At 41.8% G+C, this 24,927-nt stretch overlaps 1 protein-coding gene across 1 annotated transcript in view; it reads left to right on the top strand.

The window, feature by feature from the left end:
- Window positions 1-24,464, top strand: part of LOC139396653 (nuclear GTPase SLIP-GC-like) — a 35,617-nt gene extending 11,153 nt beyond the window's left edge. Inside the window, exons 8-23 of the mRNA XM_071143586.1 lie at window positions 2,665-2,843; window positions 2,997-3,027; window positions 3,157-3,258; window positions 3,827-3,911; window positions 4,426-4,559; window positions 4,656-4,835; window positions 6,287-6,444; window positions 6,533-6,638; window positions 10,188-10,296; window positions 10,761-10,894; window positions 16,283-16,361; window positions 16,628-16,712; window positions 21,991-22,033; window positions 23,100-23,172; window positions 23,297-23,545; window positions 23,657-24,464. Of these exons, the coding sequence (XP_070999687.1) occupies window positions 2,665-2,843; window positions 2,997-3,027; window positions 3,157-3,258; window positions 3,827-3,911; window positions 4,426-4,559; window positions 4,656-4,835; window positions 6,287-6,444; window positions 6,533-6,638; window positions 10,188-10,296; window positions 10,761-10,894; window positions 16,283-16,361; window positions 16,628-16,712; window positions 21,991-22,033; window positions 23,100-23,172; window positions 23,297-23,545; window positions 23,657-23,679 (1,770 nt within the window). The 3' untranslated portion in view covers window positions 23,680-24,464. The remainder of the gene's footprint in view (window positions 1-2,664; window positions 2,844-2,996; window positions 3,028-3,156; window positions 3,259-3,826; window positions 3,912-4,425; window positions 4,560-4,655; window positions 4,836-6,286; window positions 6,445-6,532; window positions 6,639-10,187; window positions 10,297-10,760; window positions 10,895-16,282; window positions 16,362-16,627; window positions 16,713-21,990; window positions 22,034-23,099; window positions 23,173-23,296; window positions 23,546-23,656) is intronic.
- Window positions 24,465-24,927: the final 463 nt, after the last annotated feature.

The following is a 24,927-nucleotide window of genomic DNA, read 5'->3' as shown; positions in this document are numbered from 1 at the left end:
TTGTTTTGGAGGTGTACAGAACAAGGTTAAGGGTAGAGAAAGTTTGTTGGACACTAAGAAAGCTTTGATGTAGAGCATTTAACACAAAATCCGGGGAGGGGCCAGCTGAGTATAACACTGTATAATCTGCATATAAATGGATGACAGAGGTTCCTACTGCCTGAGCTATGTTGTTGATGTAAATTGAGAAGAGCGTTGGACCTAGGATTGAGCCTTGGGGTACTCCCTTGGTGACAGGCTGTGGCTGAGACAGCAGATTTTCTGACATTATACACTGCACTCTGAGAGAGTGGCCAAACCAGGCCAAAGACCCCTCAGAGACACCAATACTCCTTAGCCGGCCCACAAGAATGGAATTGTCCACTGTATCAAAAGCTTTGTCCAAGTCAATAAAAAGAGCAGCACAACATTGCTTAGAATCAAGGGCAATGGTGACATCATTGAGGACCTTTAAGGTTGCAGTGACACATGCATAACCTGAGCGGAAACCAGATTGCATACCAGAGAGAATACTATAGACATCAAGAAAGACAGTCAGTTGATTATTGACAAAATTTTCCAACACTTTTCATAAACAGGGTGAAATAGAAATAGGCCTATAACAGTTATAAATAAAGGACGAACCATGGCTGCCTTCCAAGCAATGGGAACTTACCCAGAAAGGTTAAAAACGTCAGAGATAGGCTTGGCAATGATAGGGGCAACAACCTTGAAGAAGAAAGGGTCTAAACCATCTGACCCAGATGTTTTTTTGGTGTCAAGTTTCAGGAGCTCCTCTAGCACCTCAGACTCAGTGACTGCCTGCAGGGAGAAACTTTGTAGCTTGGCAGGGTAAAAAGAGGGAGAAGCATCAGGGATAGTCGTATTAGAAGGGGTGGGAGATGAGGAAATGTTGGACGGCAAGGAGGCATGGCTGAGTCAAATAGGAATCCTGACTTAATTAATTTGTGATTAAAGAGCACAGCCATGTGCTTCTTGTCAGTAACAACCACATCATCAACATTAAGGGACATGGGCAGCTGTGAGGAGGAGGGTTTATTCTCCAGGTCTTTAACCGGTTTCCAGAACTTCTTGGGGTTAGACCCACAGAGAGAGAACTGCTTCTTAAAGTAACTAACCTTGGCCTTCCGGATAGCCCAAGTGCACTTATTTCTAATTTGCCTGAATGAGAGCCAGTCAGCGTGTGCGTGTGCTGAGCCTTTCGCCAAATGCAATTGTTGAGGTTTAGTAACTCTGCAAGATCACGGTCGAACCAGGGGCTGAACCTGTTTTTTATTCTAATTTTCTTTATGGGTGCATGTTTGTTAACAATACCACTGAAAATATAAAAAAAGGATGTCCAAGCGTCTTCAACACAGGGGATCAACCTGATTCTATACCATTTTACAGAGGCCAGTTTATGAAGGAAGGCTTGCTCAAAGTTTTTTAGCGAGCGTCTATGACAAATCAGGACAGGTCGTTTCACTGAACAGCCATTACGAACACAGGCTGTAAAACAGTGATCACTAAGGTCATTACAGAAAACACCAGACTTATACCCATCAGGATTATTTGTGAGGATAACATCGAGGAGAGTAGCCTTGGAGTCATACCTTGTGGGATTGGTGATAATCTGAGAAAGATTTAGGGAGTCCCATTGTTTTAGGACTTGGTCAGGTGGTTTAAGCATGTCCCAGTTTAGGTCAACTAGCAGGACACATTCAGAATTGGTGTACGGGGCCAGGAGAGAGCTTTAGGGCAGGTAGGGTACAGGCCAGTGCTGATGGAGGATGATAGCACACAGCAACACTCAATAAAGAGCTATTTGAAAGTTCAATACCTAAAACCAGCAAATCAAATTGTTTGGGGACAGACTTGGTGGAGACAACCGAGCACTGAAGGTGATCCTTGGTAAAGATTGACACTCCCCCACCTTTGGAAGATCTGTCTTGCCGAAAGAGGTTATAACCAGAAAGGTTAACATCAGTATTCAAAACACTCTTCCTTAACCACGTCTCAGTAATGACCAACACATCTGGATTGGAGCTGTGATCCCACACTTTAAGGTAATAAGCTTCTAGTGTTAATGTGCAGAAACCCCAGGCTTTTACGGGAGCAGATATCAGTGAAGCAGATATCAGAGCACAAGGCAGAATTGGGACTAGCAACAGTAGATGGGCCAGGATGTACATGCACATTTCCAGATATCATCAACATTAATACAATCAAGGCACGGTGTAGGAGACGAAGAGCTCTGCAGTGTTAATTTATGACATCAATGTGCATTGTACAGCAATTTCATTGTACAGCAATTTCATCAGATAACATGAATACAGTAGGTATTCAGTAGGTAAAATGTAGTGTATTAACTACATTTTCATTAGGGCAATAAAAACCTACTTCAAAGTAGTGTGTGTGTGTGAGTTGCAGACATTTTTTCTCTCCAAATAACGGCACTGTAATAAGCATTACTACAGCGGATTAGATTGAATTCCAGCATTAGAACCACTGCCATTCAACTCCTCATTTACACCAAAAAAAGAATCAGCTTGAATGATGAGTGAAATGTTGATTATGGCTTCAAATATTTTACACTATGTCCAATGTTTTATTTTACCTCACCTGTTACAATTTTTGTTTTAACATTCTAAATAAAATTTCTGAACACCATGTTTTTTTTTATAGTACATTACTAAGTGCTCCTCTGTGTGGGTCGTGGCTGACATTGACCGGGCCGCGGCTGACAGTGATGCATGGAATATACTGGACAACAGCATCAGTAATATTGGTCCTGGTGGACAGTGTCAGAACATCACCTTCATCTGTACTAAGACGGACGACATCAACCCAGACAATTATATGGGGTGAGACATTTTAAACTCAAATTCTGTTACTGCTTTAACAGTTTAATATATTGCGATTACTGAACAAATATTAGTTTACAATTACCTACCCAGATATAGATATATATTTTCACTGCTTATACATCACTAATAAAGAACAAATTCCAATTTCAGTGAAATGGACGATGAAGACCTTCACATAGAGGTACAGATACACAAAATATAACAAATACTTTGTTTACAGAACTATAAACAAATAGTTGGTTTATAGAGAATTGAATATGTCACTGTATGGATATCTCCCATGGTCTCCTCTTATTTCACATGCAATTAGGACTCTTCTAACTATTCAGAGGAGCAGAAACGTGCATGCATATTGCACCGAAATCAACAAGCCAAGATGGAAATTCAAGAGAATTACAGCAACCCGTATGAAGTAAGATGTTTTATTCTCTATTTTCTTAACCAAATAAGAAACTATAAAGAGTTTCTTTCCCTGCAGTGTATGGACGAGGTAAGACAGCAATCCATGCTTTTATTTTGTTTACCTAGCTACTGTCTCCACATGCAAACTTTTTAGCTTTTGTGTCCAAAAATCAATGCATTGTTTTGCGTTCTATGTCCAAAGCATCCCAAAGCGTCTCAAATTGCTTGTGTAGCTCAATAAAGTTACTTTAAGATGATTTAGACATGAAATGAGAAAAATGCTAATGAACTGATAGTTCATGGAAACTTGTGTTAGAATGACATTATCTGTCAGAAGACAAAGGTGTTCCCTTGAATTAGAAGAATATAACATCCATTAAAATGGCATTAGCGTTCTTAGACCGGAAGTTCATTGGATAGGTAAATGGAATTTTGTATTATTAAAAAACTTGGAAATGTCCCTGAAGTAACTCCAAAACAACCAGTTTAGCTGCTTCAGCAATGATTGACTGATGAGTGATTGATAATTATATTGATGTATTGTTTTTCTTTTGTCATCTTTTGTCACATACATTCAGGCTATTGATGAAATGCAGGTGTTTACAGTTAGTTCTCAAGAATTCCAGAAGGATAACAACTGCATTCTGAGACAAGAAGAGACAGGTATGATCACTTGCGTTATTGTGCAACAAAACCTCCAGTAGGAATACGTGCAAACAGATTGTTTGTTGCAAACAGCAAAAAAAAACTGAAAATATATATATTTTTTAAAACTTCACATACATTTTAGCAAAACATTGAAATACAACTTTTAAAAAAAACATTTACATGCAATGTTTTTTTGGCAAACTTATGCAAATGACTTCTAGGACACAAGAACCTTGAAAGGTTAGGTATTGTATAATGAATGTGTATTAGGGTAAGTGTCAGGGTATTGGTAAAGGTAAAAAAAAGTTAAACAAGACCGAAAGTAGAACAAGTGCCCAGCACAATTTACAAATACCATCTCTTTGCACCTAATCTATTGGAGTTGGGGCTGTTATTATAAATTGTTCCAAAGTCATATACTCAACCTGAATATGAATCTAACAACAACTTGCTTTGCTCAAACAATGATTGTTGACCTAAAGATTATTGTACATTAACAGAAAAATGACAAAATGCATCTCATTTTCAGAGATACCTGAGCTGAGAGCTCTGCTGAAAAGCTTGAACGACCAACGGTCAGAAAAAGTGATGAGAGACTATGTGAATGGAGCGTATGGGATCCTCTCCCTGGTCCACGTGGTAAACCATGAGATCACCAAATCGGTATTGCCTTTAATGCATTAGCCTTTTTTTTAAATGAATGTACCCTTGATCCATCTCAATACGTTTACGGATTGGTTGTTCTCTGTTGTGTTTAAGATGGAGACCGAAAAAGAAAAATTGCACAATCTTCTAGAACAAAGGCTGGAAGATGAGCTCCAGAACATTGACCAGTTCATGTCAGACATTCACATGGAGTTTGACAAGTGCCTTTCAGCCGGAGTGCTAGAGTCAGAGAAGACATGTGTGACAAGAGCCAAGGAGGAAGTGATAGCACCAGTAAGTCAATGGTACCTTATGCTGGGCCATAAGGTTCTAGCAGGGTTCAATGGAGTTTTACTTCTTCAAACTTAATCTGAGCCAGTGGCAATTTTAGCATGTCAATCTTGGTGGGGCAAACAAAGAAAAAAAGTGTGATGCATGCCAGCAAAGCTACTACACAAAAAATATATCTTACCGCCTGGCCAGGTCTCTGACCTCCTCCCTATAGGCTGTCTCGTTGTTGTCGGTGATCAGGCCTACCACTGTTATGTCGTCAGCAAACTTAATGATGGTGTTGGAGTCGTGCCTGGCCATGCAGTCGTGGGTGAACAGGGAGTACAGGAGGGGACTGAGCACGCACCCCTGGGGAGCTCCAGTGTTGAGGATCACATAGGTGTTCCTTTTGTCCAGGTGGGAAAGGGCAGTGTGGAGTGCAATAGAGATTGCATCATCTGTGGATCTGTTTGAGCGGTATGCAAATTGGAGTGGGTCTAGGGTTTCTGGGATAATGGTGTTGATGTGAGCCATTACCAGCCTTTCAAAGCACTTCATAGCTACGAACGTGAGTGCTACGGGTCTGTAGTCATTTAGGCAGAAGGCAAAAAGAGACCATGTTTGTATGCGGCTTTATTAACTCAATTGAATGTTTTTACATTGTTTGCAAACTGAGATGTGACACGTATTAATGCCAAAATAACAAACAAAAGAGGCAAGCCTCCAAAAACCTTTTTTACCTAAAAGTGTGGTGCTCAATGATGGAGTCTCCACTGATCTGAGCACTGTTTATTCAATCTTGTTCTGAGCCCAGTTGATTCAATCTTGTTCTGAGTGTAATTTATTAAACCCTGTTATAAACACAGCTCTTTCTCAAGGTCAATAGTGTGCTAGACTGTTAGTCTGCTAAATAGTTAACCAATAGCTAGCCGGACTATCTGCACTGACCCTTTTTGCTCTAACTCTTTTGACTCATAACATACGCTGCTGTTACTGTTTATTATCTATCCTGTTGCCTAGTCACTTTATCCCAACCTATATGTACATATATACCTCAATTGCCTTGTACCCCTGCACATTGACTTTGTTCTGGTACCCTGCGTATATAGCAAAGTTATCATTAATTGTTGTGTATTTATTCCTTGTGTTATTATGTTTCTATTATTTATTTGATCTCTCTCTGTATTGAAAACATTTCACTTTTAGTCTACACCTGTTGTTTACGAAGCAAGTGCCAATTTTTTGGGGATTTGAACAAATGTGATTGGTTGGATGAAAGCTGACTTAAGGTCCCTGGTTCGTATCCAACCCCTAACTCTCTAAACTTATTTGGAATTACTTGGAATGCATTTCTTGCCAAACCTTAGCCAATCACATTTGTTTTTTCCATGGAGGAAAGAGCTGCTCTTAGAACAAGATGAAATAAGGAAAACTCCAATCTGACAAAATCATGATAATGTTTTATGTTTTTTCAGAAAGGAAAAGGAGGAGGGGGGTACCACCAGACCCTGAGAGCTGTATGCAACGGCCAGGGGTTCTGCAGGTCAACAAATGGAGTAAAAACGAACATGAACGCTTCACTGAGCAGCTCTCTGTGCGATGCCATTAAAAATATGTTTTCAAAAACATTCAAGTAAGTGATTTTCTACGTGCCTTCCAGACACATTTATTGGGACAAAGATCCACCACTTGAGTAACATGGTTATCATCATGTCTTCTAGGAAATCTCAGAAATCTATATCTGCAAAGATTGATAGTTTCAGCATCCTCTTAGAGAGCCATGATGAAGAAACCATGTTTCCTCGGCTGGCATTCCTCAAAACTGAGGTTTGTGGAAATACAACTGTATTATTTACATTTGGTTGGATGTTATCTGTGAAGCTGTATCATAGATGGTACTGTGCTATGCTCTACCTTCCGATTATGGCGGTCTAGTAAAGTGTAATGTTAAGTTGTCTAATATTCATTCACCAGGGGCGTTGACAGAATTTTGGGGCCAATTGAAGAAAAAAATAATATTGGGCCCCTAACATAGAAATCAGAATGTTTCAGATTAAAATAACATACTGAACAATATGTGATATTAAATGTACTAAATATAAGCTTCTGCTGCTCTATACTACAATTGTACAGATTCTAGTTTCCACCTTTATCCTTTAATTTCTTTCATCACATTCCCAGTGGGTCAGAAATGTACATACACTCAATTAGTATTTGGTAGCATTGCCTTTAAATTGTTTAACTTGGGTCAAACATTTCGGGTAGCCTTCCACAGGCTTCCCACAATAAGTTGGGTGAATTTTGGCCCATTCCTCCTGACAGAGCTGGTGTAACTGAGTCAGGTTTGTAGGGCTCCTTGCTCGCACACGCTTTTTCAGTTCTGCCCACACATTTTCTATAAGATTGAGGTCAGGTATTTGTGATGGCCACTCCAATACCTTGACTTTGTTCTTAAGCCATTTTGCCACAACTTTGGAAGAATGCTTGGGATCATTGTCAATTTGCAAGACCCATTTGCGACCAAGCTTTAACTTCTGACTGATGTCTAGAGATGTTGCTTCAAAATATCCAAATAATTATCATTCCTCATGGTGCTATCTATTTTGTGAAGTGCACCAGTCCCTCCTGCAGCAAAGCACCCCCACAACATGATGCTGCCACCCCCGTGCTTTACGGTTGGGATGGGGTTCTTCGGCTTGCAAGCCTCCCCCTTTTTCCTCCAAACATAACGATGGTCATCATGGCCAAACAGTTCTATTTTTGTTTCATCAGACCAGAGGACATTTCTCCAAAAAGTACAATATTTGTCCCCATGTGCAGTTGCAAACTGTAGTCTGGCTTTTTCAATGGCGGTTTTCGAGCAGTGGCTTATTCCTTTCTGAGTGGCCTTTCAGGTTATTTCGATATAGGACTCATTTTACTGTTCATTTGCTATGTCATCTTCAGTCTCATCTGGGAAACGTTTTATTTTTTTCTGGCGGCTCCTCTGTTCACTGTGAAACTGAGTAGTTACAACCATTTCATTTGCCACCATGGAGGCTTCTGCCAGAAGAGCGTCCCATTGTTTACACAGAGCCTGTATTTCTTCCTGTAGTGTCTTAATGTGAGCTGCTCCAGTGTCCAGAGAAATATTTCCTGACTGAAGAATTAGGCTTCTATTCTCAATACACTGCAAAGATTTTACCCAGAAAGTGAGCAGGAAGATTGCCTTGAAAGACATGAAGTAGCTTTTCAGACCTTTTGCCTCATATTTGGCTTTGTTTGTCAGGCTACCGGTAGCAAGAAGCATGTCTAGGGCCTTGATGATAGACGGTAAATGAGTTGCCACTGGTCGGACCACAGCATTACGCGCACTCCATGACTTGTCTGAAAGGCGGTTAAGACAGCAGCCAGTCTTCTCCTTGAGAATAGCCCATCGCTCTGGGCTGGCACTGAACAGATTGGAAAGACCATTTACTCAAAACAAGGTTGATATTTTTGGGTACGACTGAGCTGCATGTACACCCACAAGATTAAGAGTATGGGAGGAACAAGGTGAGTATGTGGCCCGTGGATTCTTTTTGCAGTATGTGTGCTTGAACTCCCTTTACTTTCCCTGTCCATTATGTACATCATCAAGATTGAGTGATTTCCCCCAGAATGGCAGATTCCTAGATGCGAAGTACAGTGTCACATCCACAATCCTTTCTAGAAGTCTCTGTTTTTATACATTTCTGACTGGATTTGTTTCTGCAGCTGACTGTCTATACCTGTATCTGTTGTAACGGTATGCTGCAGATTTTTCCATTTCCAGTAACAGTTCTTGTGAGACACACCATCCTCATGCTCTGGCAGTTTGTCATACTTTCTCTGCCATTTCACTGATGATATATTATAGCCATCCTTACTAATCAGAAAACTGGGTGAGAAAAAAGAACACATGGAATGCAATATAATGCCTTTACACTCTTACTATAAAGAAGCCAGTCTCTCTGCACCTTTTCTCTTCCGTTTGCTGACTTACTGTACTGTAAATAGTTGGGGAATGGCTTGCCTTCTGAGTCTGGGGGCATGATTTTATACAGTTCTGTCTCCTCACCACACCTGTTGGCTAGTCTGCGAACAATAGCTTCCCTTTCATGGTCTCGTACTTTCTCTGACCACAGTGCTGGATCTTCTAAAACCTCATCTTCCTCACTTTGAATCTGTCCATACTCTTCCTTTCCCTTATTACCTGCTTGTTCAATCTCTTCTGTCACTCCTTCACTGGCACTGCTGCTACTCCTTAACTCTTCTTCCTCCTCCCTGCTCTCCTCTGCATCAGAGTCTGTCTGACAGCTTTCTGCTGAGATTCTGCCTACCTGGGGCTCTCTAGGCACTAGGAAGTGAGTAAACAAAGGGAATTTTAGGTTTAATGTTCGCTCCTACAAAGGTTACCGTACAAAAAATCTACTACTGAAATATATATTTTTTAATAGTATACATATCAAATATAATACATATTTTAGTGTGTCAAAGTTATCATGTGCCTAACTGTACAATTAAAAAATGGTCTAGTTATGCTGCTGCTACAAAACAACTGCCTCACCTCCAAGGTCTGACGTTTCAATTTCATGTCGTAGACACGTTGGGATCTGTGTCTACAGCAGTAGTACTAGTAGCATCTACAGTATGGATAGGTAGGCTACAAGTTAGGTTTTAATTTTAGTCTAGCTAGCTAACAAATATCACGCAAATATTGGGGAATACAGTTATAATATCTAAATAATAGCTAATTAGCTAGCCATAGCTGGTAGTGGTAGCTCATCATCATCATGTTAATAATTACTGCTCTGACCAAGCCGACTGAGTCCACGGTAGGCAGCTACATGTAGCTAGCAAGCTATCTAGCTAGCTATATTGGCTAGCTCGGCTGCTCAGTTCGGCATGTGGTCTGCACTGACTTACCACTCAAATCCTTCTCATTTGTTTTCTGGGAAAAATCGTAGTGAGTAACTTTTCCCTGAATTTTTTCTACATGCCAGAGCAATTGTCAGATCAGCTGTATTTTTTTTCTCCTCCTAGAGAATGGACCAAACCATGTGCATTATGGGGGGCTTACAAATGGGATGGTTGGGTAGAAGAGATGCCTGATCTGATTATGGTTATACCTTTTAATTTTCAGCACCTATTTTTTTTGTCTAACATTTTTAAAATGATAAGCAAATAATTCTCTAAACATTTAGGGGCCCCTACCAGGATAGGGCCCCACGAATCATTCATGTTCCCCCCCCCCCCCCCCTGCTCTGCTTGCCACCAGTGTAATTATTTATGACCTTACAATAAATGCGGTCAAGTAAAGTGTAATGTTAAGAAGACTAATATTCATAATAGTATTTTTTTTCTGGTGTCAAAAAGGAACACAAATTGAAGGCAGATCTTAAACATGAGATCATCCAGAGGAAGAAGGAAATTTACTCTTCGCTCATCAAGTCAATCATGACCTCCATGCTCCCCTCCTATACAGGTCAGTCTAACTGTCAGTATCATTCTGTCACTATAATTACCCTTTAATATGCATGTCAATAGCAGTCATAAAACAATAGTTCCACAAATTGTAGATATTTTTTTCCTTAACCCTGAAAATAATCTGTGCACAAGGAGTGAATGCAATCCACACTTTAGTTCTTTTCAACTAGCCACTGCCAGCAAATTGTGATTTGATATTTTAAACATGCTAAATGGTTGACATTGGTTTTACGTCTAAAAAATGCTTAAATAGTTTGTTGGCCGTTGATAGTTTAACAAAACCAAAAGTGTGGATTGCAGATACAAGGTCCATAGACTGCTGTCAAAGGAAAAACCACTAAATACTGTGTGTCAATTGGCTGAACTATGCCTTTAACAATCATTGGATAGCAGTGACCCAGTGACCTCATAACCATAACTTTATATAACTTACTTTGTAAACTTTTTTTCTCTGATTTTTAGAGGCTTCAAATGTACATGGGAAAGGATCCCTAAAGAGAATGCAGGACATTCTCGAGAGTCACATTGAGTCATCAAAGAGCACCATGTTCCACGATGCTAAGGGGAAGATGCTGACGCTCCTAACCAAGCTCAGTGTAGGATACTTTATGTCACTGTTCCAATTCAATTATTGAAGTATTAATATGGGCACCATAGGTCTTATGCTTGACACACTCAGTTTACCACAAAACACCAGATAATTCCCAAAAAGAGTAGAACCAGCTCACCTGCATTTATAATTTGTTTTGACTTTTGAAAACAGGTAATGTAACAGAGTTCAGTTCACGTAAGAGTTTCATAGCGAATCATGTTACAGAACAAGCCGCGGGGGACACAAGGTGCTCGCGAATGGGTTTAGAATTGTAAAATATTGAAAAGTGGCAGTTGGTATGCAAGTGTGCATCGTTTCAATTCTAATTTTGTCCAAAACAGCGGCAGACTGGAGTGATCACTATCAAACACATCAGCAAGTGGCCTCTCCATAAAGGACTTAGGGGCCAAGAGTTCTTTCAACATAACATTGGCGATGTCTTGTCTTATGTTAACAAGTCCGAGGAGCTGCATAATGGGCAGGTCTCTCTCACGGTTTGCTGCTATGATTGGATAGAGTGAATCAACGCAGCTGTTTCTTTGTAGAGATAATTATCCCTAGGCATTACAATCCTGTGTTAGAGTATCAGGTTGGCATTATTGTAATCCAAATCCAACCCTAATGTAAATTGTTGTCAAGGGGTAAAGTAATATAAACAGGCACACTTTTATTTTCGTTCTAAAAACACGAGAGCACTACATAAATCAAACACGCTCAAAACACGGAACATAACAAAAGTAAAGCGCGTAATAAAACACCACAATAACATGAAACAATTACACACAAATACATGATGGGAAACAGAGGGTTAAATACACGTAGATTGATTGGGGAAATGAAAACCAGGCGTGTAATGAACAAGACAAGACAAATGGGCATATGAAAAATGGAGCGGCAATGGCTAGAAAGCCGGTGACGTCGATCGCCGAACGCCGCCCGAACAAGGAGAGGAGCCAATTTCGGTGGAAGTCGTGACAGTACCCCCCCTTGACGCGCGGCTCCAGCTGCGCGCCGACACCGGCCTCGAGGACGAACCGGAGGATGAGGCACAGGGCGATCTGGTGATGGTGAAACTCACACGGTAGTTCAGGATCCAGAACATCTGCAACCGAAACCCAGCACATCTCCTCCGGCCCGTACCCCTCCATGAGGTACTGAAGGCCCCCCACACGAAGCCTCGAATCCAGGATGGAACAAACGATGTACGCCGGGGCCCCCCTCGATGTCCAAAGGGGGAGGAGGGACCTCCCGCACCTCAGATTCCTGGAGCAGACCAGACACCACCGGCCTGAGGAGAGACACATGGAACGAGGAGTTAATACGATAATCAGAGGGAAGCTGTAATCTGTAACATACCTCGTTCACCCTCCTCAGGACTTTAAATGGCCCCACAAACCGCGGACCCAGCTTCCGGCAGGGCAGGCGGAGGGGCAGGTTATGGGTCGAGAGCCAGACCCGGTCCCCTGGTGCGAACACCGGGGTCTCACTGCTGTGACGGTCCTTGCTGGTTTTCTGGCGACCCACGGCGCGCTAGAGTTGGACACGGGCAGCCTCCCATGTCTCCTCCGTGCGCCTAAACCTGTCGTCCACCGCAGGAGTCTCGGTCTGACCCTGATGCCAGGGTGCCAGAACTGGCTGGTACCCCAATACGTACTGAAAGGGGGAGAGGTTAGTGGAGGAGTGGCGAAGCGAGTTCTGTTCCATCTCGGCCCAGGGCACGAACGTTGCCCACTCCCCTGGCCGGTCCTGGCAATAGGACCGCAGAAACCTGCCCACATCCTGGTTGACTCTCTCTACCCTCCCGTTACTCTCGGGGTGAAAACCTGAGATCGAGACCCCCAGACGTTCCATGAACGCCTTCCAAACTCTCGACATGAACTGGGGACCCCGATCTGACACTATATCCTCAGGCACCCCGTAGTGCCGGAAGACGTGAGTAAATAGGGCTTCCGCAGTCTGTAGGGCCGTAGGAAGACCAGGCAGAGGATGAGATGACAAGACTTAGAAGAACGATCCACAATGACAAGGATTGTAGTGTTTCCCTGTGAAAGAGGAAGATCTGTTAGGAAATCCACTGACAGATGTGACCACGGTCGTTGTGGAACGGGTAAGGGATGTAACTTACCTCTGGGCAGGTGTCTCGGAGCCTTACACTGGGCACACATCGAGCAGGATGAGACATAAACCCTCACGTCCATAGCCAAAGTGGGCCACCAGTACTTCCCAGTCAGACAGAGCACCGTCCGACTGATCCCCGGATGATCAGAGGAGGGAGAAGTGTGTGACCAGATCAACTGGTCATGGACAGCAGACGGAGCGTACATGTGCCCAACAGGACACTGGAGGGGAGCGGGCTCTGTACACAACGCCTGCTCAATGTCCGCATCCAGCTCCCACACGACCGGCGCTACCAGGCAGGAGGCCAGGAGTATGGGAGTCTGGTAACCTGGTCTGTAGGATAGGGTAAACAAAAAACGGGTAAGGAACATGGCCCACCTTGCCTGACGAGGATTCAGTCTTCTCGCTGCCCGGATGTACTCCAGGTTGCGGTGGTCAGTCCAGATGAGAAAAGGTTGTTTATCCCCCTCAAGCCAATGTCTCCACGCCTTCAATGCTTTAACCACAGCCAACACCTCCCGGTCCCCCACATCATAGTTGTGCTTCACTGGGCTGAGCTTCTTAGAGAAGAAAGCACAGTGGTGGAGTTTCAATGGCGTGTCCGAGCGCTGTGAGAGCACAGCCTCGGACGTGTCCACCTTCACTATAAATGCCAAAGAGGGATCCGGATGGGCCAGCACGGGAGCACAAAAACCCTGTCCGCCTCAGCCAACCACTGCAACCTTACAGGACCCCCCTTCAGCAGTGAGGTAATGGGCGCAGCAACCTGGCCAAAACCCCAGATAAATCTCCAGTAGTAATTGGAAAACCCTAAAAATCGCTGCACATCCTTTACCGTGGTGGGAGTCGGCCAATTACGCATGGCTGCAATGTGGTCACTCTCCACCCCGATGTGGAAATGCGATACCCTAGGAGACGACCTGCTGAAAGAACAGGCATTTCTCAGCCTTGACATACAGGTCATGCTCCAATAGTCGTCCAAGTACCTTGCGCACCAAGGACACATGCTCGGTGCGTGTAGCGGAGTATATCAGAATGTCATCGATATACACCACTACACCCTGCCCATGCAGGTCCCAGAAAATCTTGTCTACAAAGGATTGGAAAACTGATGGAGCATTCATCAACCCGTACGGCATGACGAGGTACTCATAACGCCCTATGGTGGTACTGAACGCTGTCTTCCACTTGTCTCCCTCCCAGATATGCACCAGGTTATACGCATTCCTGAGATCCAGTTTTGTGAAGAAGCGCACCCCGTGCATTGACTCAATCTTCGTGGCGATAAGAGGTAGCGGGTAACTGTACCTCACCGTGATTTGATTGAGAACTCTACAGTCAATGCACGGGTGTAAACCTCCATCCTTCTTCTTCACAAAAAATGAACTCAAGGAGGCGGGTGAAGTAGAGGGCCGAATGTACCTGACGCAGGGATTCAGAGACATATGTATCCATAGCCACCGTCTCCGTGAGAGCCCTCTGTTGCCAGAAAATAGTGGGGTTATGCAGAGTCAACCAGGGAAGACCTAGTACCACAGGAAACTCAGGAGAGTCAATGAGGAAGAGACTGATTCTCTCCTCATGATCCCTCTGCATAACCATGGCCAAGGAGATGGTGGCCTCCCTGATTAGCCCGGACCCTAATGGTCGACTATCTAGAGCATGTCCCGGGAAGGGTCTAACAATAGGAAAAATGGGGATCCCTAACCTAATGGCTAATGCTCTGTCGATAAAATTCCCAGCTGCGCCTGAATCGACGGGCGCCTTATGCTGGTAATGTGGGAAAACCTCAGGGAAACAAACAGGCACAAACAGTTGATCAACAGAGGACTCTGGATGAGTGCGGTGCAAACTCACCTGGGGTGACGCCAGAGTCACCCTGTTGCCTTGACTCCCAGAGGAACCAATACGGCACCGACCGGCAGTGTGTCCTCTGCGGCCACAGATGGTGCACGTGATGGCTCCTCCTCCAGTCTCCCTATGAGCAGCCCCTCCTAACTCCATGGGCACCGGAGCAGGGGTGCTGGAAGATGGAACTGACAGAGCCCCCTCTGGACATCCACAGGTGACCAGCAGGTTATCCAACCGGATGGACAAATCCACCAGTTGGTCAAAGGAAATGGTGGCATCCCTGCCATCATCCCTGGTCTGGACAACGCGATCCATCATGGCACCAAGATGTTGTAACATGGCCGAATGTTCCTGGACGCGCTCCTCGACTCCTCTAACCGGGGTACATGCTCCTGCTGACTCCATAGAGTTGTGTAATTCTGTCAAGGGGTGTACTAGAGGAGAAGTCAGGTGCATAAGAGCAGGGTAATGTAAACAGGCACACTTTTATTTTAAGTAGATTGATTGGGGAAATGAAAACCAGGTGTGTATGGAACAAGACAAGACAAATGGACATATGAAAAATGGAGCGGCGATGGCTAGAAAGCCGGTGACGTCCATCGCCGCCCGAACAAAGAGAGGAGCCGACATCGGCAGAAGTCGTGAAAATTGTGATGACCTCAGTTACACAAATCTCACAAAACTCTGTATTGGAATGTACTGACTTTATATCCTACGTACACTTTTTAATCAATTTTGGCACTGTAATAAATGTTTCACATAGGCCGTTTTCTATAGTTTTTGCATACAGTTTCCCTTTAAAACTGAGGGACGAATGTAAATTTGCACACTTGAAGTCTGAATCATCTATAAGTAACTTCATTAAGTTACACAATCAATTGTTAGTTACTTTAGGATGATTTGGACAGGAAGACCGAAAACGCTAATATTGGTACAATTGACTAACATCGTGCCACAAATGCAAAATACTTTAGCATTGAAACAGTGGCGAGTGGTAATTTAAACAAATGCATGGATTGCTGTCATACCTTGTCCATAGACTGCTTACAAGGTAAGGAGATCAATATGTCATTTTGTCATTTGGGTGAACCCTCCCTTAAAATCTTCCTAGATGTCAGACAAACATGACGTAGAACATGCCAAAATAGGGATTGTCTCAGAGAAAACACAATTATTTGAATGAAAACACACTACTAATGGAATTTGTTACATGGTTTGGTTTAGCAAGTGTGTAGGTGTATGTGATCAGCGGTTAAATTACATGTTTAATGAAAATGTACACACAATGTCATAAGAATATAAAAGATGTTTGTGGCAGGACCACAGTACTGTCAAAATTATAAAATAAAAAAGGTCCTTGGAATTCTGATCTTCTTTAAAAAAACTGAAAATGTTCATTACATCTCCTTTTTACTTCCATTAGGAATACATTGTGCAGGAAATAAGGTCTAAACTAAAGGAAGCTATGAAGCAGTCACTCCACAATGAGCTACCTCTCCCAGGTAAATCAAATACACTTGTTTCCATCACATTTTGGATTGGATGCTGTCTGTATGGTTCAAATACATATATACTGCAATATTCCACGTTATACATGTACAATTTCCAGCTGAACATGTAAATTACAATGCCAAATGTCAATGCCATACCAGTAGTAGTAAAGGAAGGGAAATCATGTTAGTGAGTGGTTAAAGTAAGTGTTAGGGTAAGGTTAGAAAAACTAAAACAACACAAATCCCCCAAAAGTAATGTATTGTCTTTGTTACAGATATATCTGAGCACTATGAGATAGTGAAGAGCGCCCATGAAAAAATGACGGGTAAACCTATCACAGATGTTGAAGATGAGAAATGGTAAAGACTCACTGCTCCACATAAAACCATACATTTGAAAGTAGGTTCAATCCGTAGCACTGATGAGCCGCGCTTTAAAACTTCTCTTAAAACATCCAGTGAAAGTGCAGGGAGCCAAATTCAAACTACAGAATTGTAAATATTTAACAATCTTGAAAATACACATGCAATATGTCAAAATAAAGCTTAACTTCTTGTTAATCCAGCCGCGGTGTCAGATTTAAAAAAGGCTTTATGGCGAAAGGAAACCATCCGATTATCTGAGGACAGCGCCCAGCACACAAATTCATAGCAATCAATCAGGCAGGTGGCGACACAAAAGTCAGAAATAAAGATATAATTCATGCCTTACCTTTGAAGAGCTTCTTCTGTTGGCACTCCAAATGGTCTCAGTTACATTACAAATGGTCCTTCTGTAAATTAATTTTTTATTTCCATAAAAAAAAAGTCAATAATCAACTCGGTTTCCATCGGTCAAAATGTATGCAAAATGAATCCCAAACGTTACCAATAAACTTATCCAAACAAATCAATCAACGTTTATAATCAAGCCTTAGGTACCCTAATACCCAAATAAACAATTACATTTAAGATGGAGAATCGTTATTGTCTTTACTGGAGATAGCGCGTTCTTTTTGTTTATCTCGGCATGGAAACACTACAGCCAAAATGGGAGCCCTTAGAAAAACAACTTCTTCTCCCTAATTTTTCAAAAAAAAGCCTGAAACTCTTTCTAAAGACTGTTGACATCTAGTGGAAGCCCTAGGTACTCAATCGGGCACGATTTCGCCCTATTATAAAAGTGCCAGCCATTGAAATCAGTGGGACAAACATTTTTTGGGGGGGGTTTGTCCTCGGGGTTTTGCCTGCCATTTCAGTTCTGTTATACTCAGACATTATTTTAACAGTTTTAGAAACCTTACAGTGTTTTCTATCAAAATCTACCAATTATATGCATATCCTAGCTTCTGGGCCTGAGTAGCAGGCAGTTTACTTTGGGCACGCTTTTCATCTGGACGTCAAAATACCGCCCCCTATCCCAAAGAAGTTAAAAACCCCTAAGATCTAAGGGTCCGGGGCTGGGTTTTTACTAAGCTAACATATGGAATAGTTTTAAGAAGGTCATACCAAGGATCATTTAGCTAATTGATTTGGAATGTTAGGATCCCTGTAAGTATGAAACCTTGAATTTGGACTTACATGTAATAACATATTCATACCAGTGGAGGCTGCTGGGAGGACGGCTCATGATGATGGCTGAAACGGAGAGAAAGGAATGGCATCAAATCATTCAGATAGTTTGTTTTGAAGTGTCTGTCCTATATCTGAGAGATAAGAAAGATAAAAAGAAAAATGTTTGCCACCACAATGAATTTGAAAAGAAACAATCAAGATGAGCTGAAAGTGCAGACTTTCAGCTTTGAGGGTATTTACATCCAAATCGGGTGAACGGTGTAGGAATTACAGCACTTTTTATATGTGGTCACCACAATTTTAGGAGCTCAAAAGTAATTGGACAAACTAACATAATCATAAATTCAATTGTGAGTATTAATACTTGGTTGCAAATCCTTTGCAGTCAATGACTGCCTGAAGTCTGGAACCCATAGACATCACCAGATGCTGGGTTTCTTCCCTGGTGATGCTCTGCCAGGCCTTTACTGCAGCTGTCTTCAGTTCCTGCTTGTTCTTGGGGCATTTTGTCTTCAGCAAGTGAAATGTATGCTCAATTGGATTCCGGTCAGGTGATTGACTTGGCCATTGCAGAACACTGCATTACTTTGCCTTAAAAAGTATTGGGTTGCTTTCGCAGTATGCTTCGGGCCATTGTCCATCTGCATTGTGAAGCGCCCTCCAATGAGTTTAAGCATTTGACTAATTCTGAGCAGATAATATAGACCTAAACCCTTCAGAATTCATCCTGCTGCTTTTGTCAGCAGTCAGATCATCAATAAATACAAGGGAACCAGTTCCATTGGTAGCAATACATGCCCACGCCATAACACTACCTCCACCATGCTTCATAGATGAGGTGGTATGCTTCGGATTATGAGCAGTTCCTTCCCTTCTCCATGCTTTTCTCTTCCCATCATTCTGATACAAGTTGATCTTTGTCTCTTCTGTCCATAGGATGTTGTTCCATAACTGTACAGGCATTTTTAGATGTTTGGCAAACTCTAATCTGGTCTTCCTGTTTTTGAGGTTTACCAAAGGTTTACATCTTGTGATAACCCGTCTGTATTTACTAAGGTAAATTGTCTTGAATGTTGACTTTGACACAGATACGCCTACCTTCTGGAGGGTGTTCTTGAACTGGCCAATTGTTGTGAAGGGGTTTTTCTTCATCCACCATAGTTGTTTTCCGTGGTCTTCCGGGACTTTTGGTGTTCATGAGCTCACCAGTGCGTTCTTTCTTTTTAAGAATGTACAAAATACACTGCTCAAAAAAATAAAGGGAACACTAAAATAACACATCTCACTTGTGAAACAAGTTCACTAGTTCAAAGATCTGAATGAATGAAATATTCTTATTAAATACTTTTTTCTTTACATAGTTGAATGTGCTGACAACAAAATCACACAAAAATGATCAATGGAAATCAAATTTTTCAACCCATGGAGGTCTTGATTTGTAGTCACACTCAAAATTAAAGTGGAAAACCAAACTACAGGCTGATCCAACTTTGATGTAATATCCTTAAAACAAGTCAAAATGAGGCTCAGTAGTGTGTGTGGTCTCCACGTGCCTGTATGACCTCCCTACAACTCCTGGGCATGCTCCTGATGAGGTGGCGGATGGTCTCCTGAGGGATCTCCTCCCAGACCTGGACTAAAGCATCCGCCAACTCCTGGACAGTCTGTGGTGCAACGTGGCGTTGGTAGATGGAGCGAGACATGATGTCCAAGATGTGCTCAATTGGATACAGGTCTGTTGAACGGGCGGGCCAGTCCATAGCATCAATGCCTTCCTCTTGCAAGAACTGCTGACACACTCTAGACATGAGGTCTAGCGTTGTCTTGTATTAGGGCCAACCGCACCAGCATATGGTCTCACAAGGGGTCTGAGGATCTCATCTCGGTACCTAATGGCAGTCGGGCTACCTCTGGCGAGCACATGGAGGGCTGTGCGGCCTCCATGTTAGACACCATAAATGGCATTTCATTTTTACCTTTATTTAACCAGGCAAGTTAGTTAAGAACAAATTCTTATTTTCAATGACAGCCTAGGAACAGTGTGTTAACTGCCTGTTCAGGGGCAGAACGACAGATTTGTACCTCTTCAGCTCGGGGGTTTGAACTTGCAACCTTTCGGTTACTAGTCCAACACTGTAACCACTAGGCTACCCTGCCGCCCCAATTATCATCCAACAAGTGTTTAAAGGCTGTTGATTGTTTAAATTCCAACATTAAATTATTAAAATATGTAATACAAATCTCCAAACTTCTTTTTGTTTGGTTTTGTAGCTCCAGGGCTAATTTGTTTTTCTAGATTGAGAACATAAAACAGCATTTATAAAGCAAACATTAACCCTTAGGTTTAGAACAGCAAATACTTAAATAGCTTAAATGTTGCTGAACAGTGATTACAATATGTTTTCAAAATCTACAAAAAGTCTGATCTGAAGGGGGTTAGCAATCACTGACAGAGTTCACAACATGTACCCAAAACATATTTTTTTCCTCTAAAAATAAAAGTTCAATACAAACAATTGTGAAATATGGAAAAGGATTCGTTTGAAATGTACCATTCTATCAGATCTTTCAGCACTCTGACGGTGTTAACGTTAGGCAAAAATCTGATGGAGATGATGTTTCACGGATTTGGAAAAAATTGCTTTTTTCTTTTTCATTCATGTGGTAAACATAGCAACAATTTACACGTTGTTTTTCCTATGTTGCTTTATGACTGTAAAATCGTAGTAAATGTAAAATTTTCAAACCAAGATTAAAATAGAATATGAATTTATCAGGAATATGGAGTTGACAGTTTATGGATTTGACCGTGGTGATTCCAATATTGTTTGTTTAAATCTATCAAAAGTAGAGAACTTTACGGACCATGAATGGTATTGTTGTACTACATGAAATGAGGACATGAATAAGGGGTCCTTATTGTATAGTTTACCCTGCTCATTCCAGATTAATTTAGGATTTTAGACAAATTTGACGGACACATCATTTAGGATTCAAAGTTTTGAGATAAATATTATTTAGTCATAGAGTGCTATTGCACAAAATGACAATCATTTTGAGCTAATGTCCATTATTGACAGTTTTTTTTTTAAATAAAAAAACTTTTTTTGGAGTTTGAAATGGGAATACTTTGCTCTGGTAAAGGGAATTTGCAGGCATTGAGATGATACAGAAATGAATCATATTTAAAGTATTAAAAAAATTCCCAAAACAAATATTGTCTTTATAAAATGGCCCAAAACGAGATTTTTTTAAATTATTTTTTATTGTAATTTGTAACCCCCAGTTTTGATCTTGTCTCATCGCTGCAACTCCCCAAATGCTCAGAAGGCGAAGGTCGAGTCATGCGTCCTCTAAAACATGACCCGCGAAACCGTGCTTCTTAACACCCGTCCGCTTTACTTGGAAGCCAGCCACACCAATGTGTCGGAGGAAACACTGTTCAACTGACGACCGAGGTCAGCCTGCAGGCGCCCGGTCCACCACAAGAGTGAGATGAGCCAAGTAAAGTCCCCCAGCCAAACCCGGACTACGATGGGCCAATTGTGCGCTGCCCTATTGGACTCCCGATCACGGACGGTTGTGATACAGCCCGGGATTGAACCTGAGTCTGTAGTGACGCCACTCGGGAGGCCCCACCAAAACGTATTGTCCCGACTTTGAAGAATCCCTGAACTAATTCCCTGCTATTCTACAAAGTTTGCCATGAGGATGAAAGAAAATGTTGCAGTTTTAAAGCTAGTTTTGTGAAATTGTCTTTACTTTTAAATCGCGCTATAACACGGATCTTCCGAAATACAGACTGCATTTTGCCCTAAGCTGTCAAAGGTCCAAGTAAACTATAATGTTTTGGTTTTTCAGTGATGATGTGAAGTGACTAGACAGTGGCATTCATACCATTCTGATTATGTCTTTTTTTGTTTGTCTGGGTTGTCCTCTATGTCCTCTATAAAGAGTCTGAATGATTTGCCTTCACAATTAGCTTACAGACACATATCAACAAATGCTATTGTTTGTGCTGGTCTTATATTTTGTATTTATTCTGAGTGAAATGACTTATATAACTTTTTTTTTATCATTGTAGTGTTCCAGAACACAGCTCGGGGAAGGAAACGACATCTGAGCAGGTAACTGCCAGAATAACGTTAACACCAACATAAAGTGTCTTAGTAGGGCGTTGGGCGACCACGAGCCAGAACAGCTTGGCATAGATTCTACAAGTGTCTGGAATTCTATTGGTGGAATCCGACACCATTTTCACACAAGTAATTCCAATTTGTTGATGGTGGTAGAAAACGGTGACTCAGGCGCTGCTCCAGAATTTCCCATAAGTGTTCAATTGTGTTGAGATCTGGTGACTGAAACGGCCGTGGCATTAGGTTTACATCGTTTTCATGCTCATCAAACCATTCAGTGACCACTAGTGCGCTATGTATGGGTGCATCGTCATCCTAGCTGTCACGCCTGCTCCCACTCTCCCTCTCTGGCGTTCGAGGGTGCCAGACTGCCTTCATTACGCACACCTGTCACCATCGTTACGCGCACCTGCGCTTCATCACCAGTCACCATCACGCGCAGCAGCGCATCATTGGACTCACCTAGACTCCTTTCATTTGTTGATTGACTTCCCTATTTCTGTCTGCTTCCTGGTGTGTTCCCTTTATCAGCATTGCTGTAGTTTCCCCTGTCCAGATGCCCTCCGTATTCTGTTCCTGTTCTGTTTCATGTACGTTATTCATTAAATGTTCCCTCCCTGTACCTGCTTCTTGTCCCTGGCGTCTGTCCTTACACATAGCTATGGTAACCAAAAATAATGGCCAAAATAATGGCCTGCCCAGCATTTTATACATGACCCTAAGCATGATGGGATGTTCATTGCTTCATTAACTCAGGAACCACGCCTGTGTGGATGCTCCTGCTTTTAATATACTTTGTGTTTCCATCATTTTGGCAGTTACCTGTACATTAATTGAAGAAAAGTTTCAAATCAAATGACACTGTGAGATTAAAATGAGGTTGATGGTTATTTTTGCACTTTTCACAATTCTTTGGCATTTTCTCCAGAGTGTATATAAAAGGATGTTAGTGATATATCTTGTTTCTGTTTCACCTCTTAAATGGTTGTAGAATTCACTAACAGAACTACACAGGTCTCAATTTGTTGATGGAAGGCTGTGTGATTCCCACCAACAGGTTCCACTTCGAAACAACAGGAATGATGAGAAGATAAAGAAACAAATGAGAAGTGTGAAGGATGTTCTTGCAGGTAAAAGCCATCCTTGATATAGGCTGTGTTTGTTCAAATACATTTTTTTACGCAACCATTACTATACGAGTTTTTGCTTTCTTCTGAACAATGTACTAAGTGTCTCTTTCACCTGAAATCCCAGAGGCTGAGTTTGTGGATAAGCACATGAGTGCACTAATCAAGAGGGTCACAATGGTGATGGCTATAGCAGATGACCTACTGGGAAAGAAAATGATCCAAGATGAAACGTATTCGAATATCTATGCAGCCAAGACCAGTGTGAAAAAAATGAGGAAGCTGTTTCAGGTTGTACGCTCAGGAGGGCTACTAATTAAATCAGCCTTCTACACAGCTCTCCAAACTAATGAACCTAGTCTTGTCAAGGACTTGGGTAAGAACAATAGATACTATTTTCACCATGTGATTACCCTAAAACTTTGTGTGTCTTCTTGTGCATTTTGATATGATGTACAGAACAGATATTTTCCCATTCCTCTCCCAGAGGCAACAGAACATTTCCCCTGATGACAGAACTGGCTTGGGCTTCAAGTGCTGGACAAAGGGCAGCAAGCAGTCTCACCGGCTGTGGAACTGCAGCGGAGTTACTATCCTCCTAATGCCCCTATGGGTGTTGGGGGATATAACCAACTAGCTCTATCATCCTCTTTTGTTGTTGTGGCTTTATGTTTGTGGCAAACTGAAATCTGTGCTCTTGCAATCTGCTATAGCCTGGTACTTTGTTTTCCTCAGAATGTTTTGTGTGTTTTGTTTTTATCAAACCCATCTTTAGTGTTCTTACTGTATGTGTGAGGGGAAAGGGACAACACAATTTTTTTATTTATCTGATGCAAGTTAAAACATGTAAATGCATAATAACTGAGGACAACAGAGGGACAAACAGGTTGAGTGGTATGTATGCTTGTTAATTGATTTATGCATTATTTTAAATATTTGGTATATAATACAATCATGTTATGTGGAAAAGTTTGTCACAATTTATTTGACCAGAGGCCAATACCAGTGGAAACAGTGCCATGAAGTAATGTGCAACCCAAGATAAAATATTGGTCATGTATGTAACATTTTATTTTAGATGTGAACTTGATTATACCAATGAATTGTGTTTATCCCTGTTGTAGCTTAACTTCTGATTTTATTATGACGCCTGGTTTATTTCATCATTCATTCTGTTTGTTCAAAGTAATCTCTAAATCATCATTATATCTTCAACTAATTTTACATTTCATGTTTCTGAGTTGAATGTCATATTGCCTAAATCTTTCCTCAATAAAACATTTTTAAAAGTACCATAGAAATAATATATTCAAGACTGATTTCTCTCACTGATAGGTTCTAATTATCACAGTAAGAACTCAACGGACACTATGAAAGCTTAAACCAAGTTTATTCATCCCAGAGGGTCCAACAGCTGAACCGACCAAGACACATTCCAATAGAGGTGGTGATTGTACAACAATTTGGGGTGGAATCTCTTCCTTCTCTCCAAACACTACATCTCTGTTGCTAGGCAGGAAATTGAGTGGTGTGGGCAATAAACTGTTCCTTCTCCCTTAACGTGACCTGAGCTGAACTCGGCCCCCTTCCTCTCCACCCATATCAGTGCCTGCCAAGATGTGATCGTCTTTCCTTCACTCAGTACATTCAAAGTTTAATTGCCTCTACCATAAACATTCCTCATACAGATAACCATTAACTTCTGGTGTAGACCTTCTCTAGACCATACTACTGAATATGATACCTGATAATTAACCC

This window comes from Oncorhynchus clarkii, unplaced genomic scaffold (assembly GCF_045791955.1).
Source record: "Oncorhynchus clarkii lewisi isolate Uvic-CL-2024 unplaced genomic scaffold, UVic_Ocla_1.0 unplaced_contig_583_pilon_pilon, whole genome shotgun sequence".
Lineage (NCBI taxonomy): Eukaryota > Metazoa > Chordata > Actinopteri > Salmoniformes > Salmonidae > Oncorhynchus > Oncorhynchus clarkii.
The sequence above is the reverse complement of the archived record's forward strand: the minus strand, read 5'-3'. Positions and strand labels throughout refer to the sequence as shown.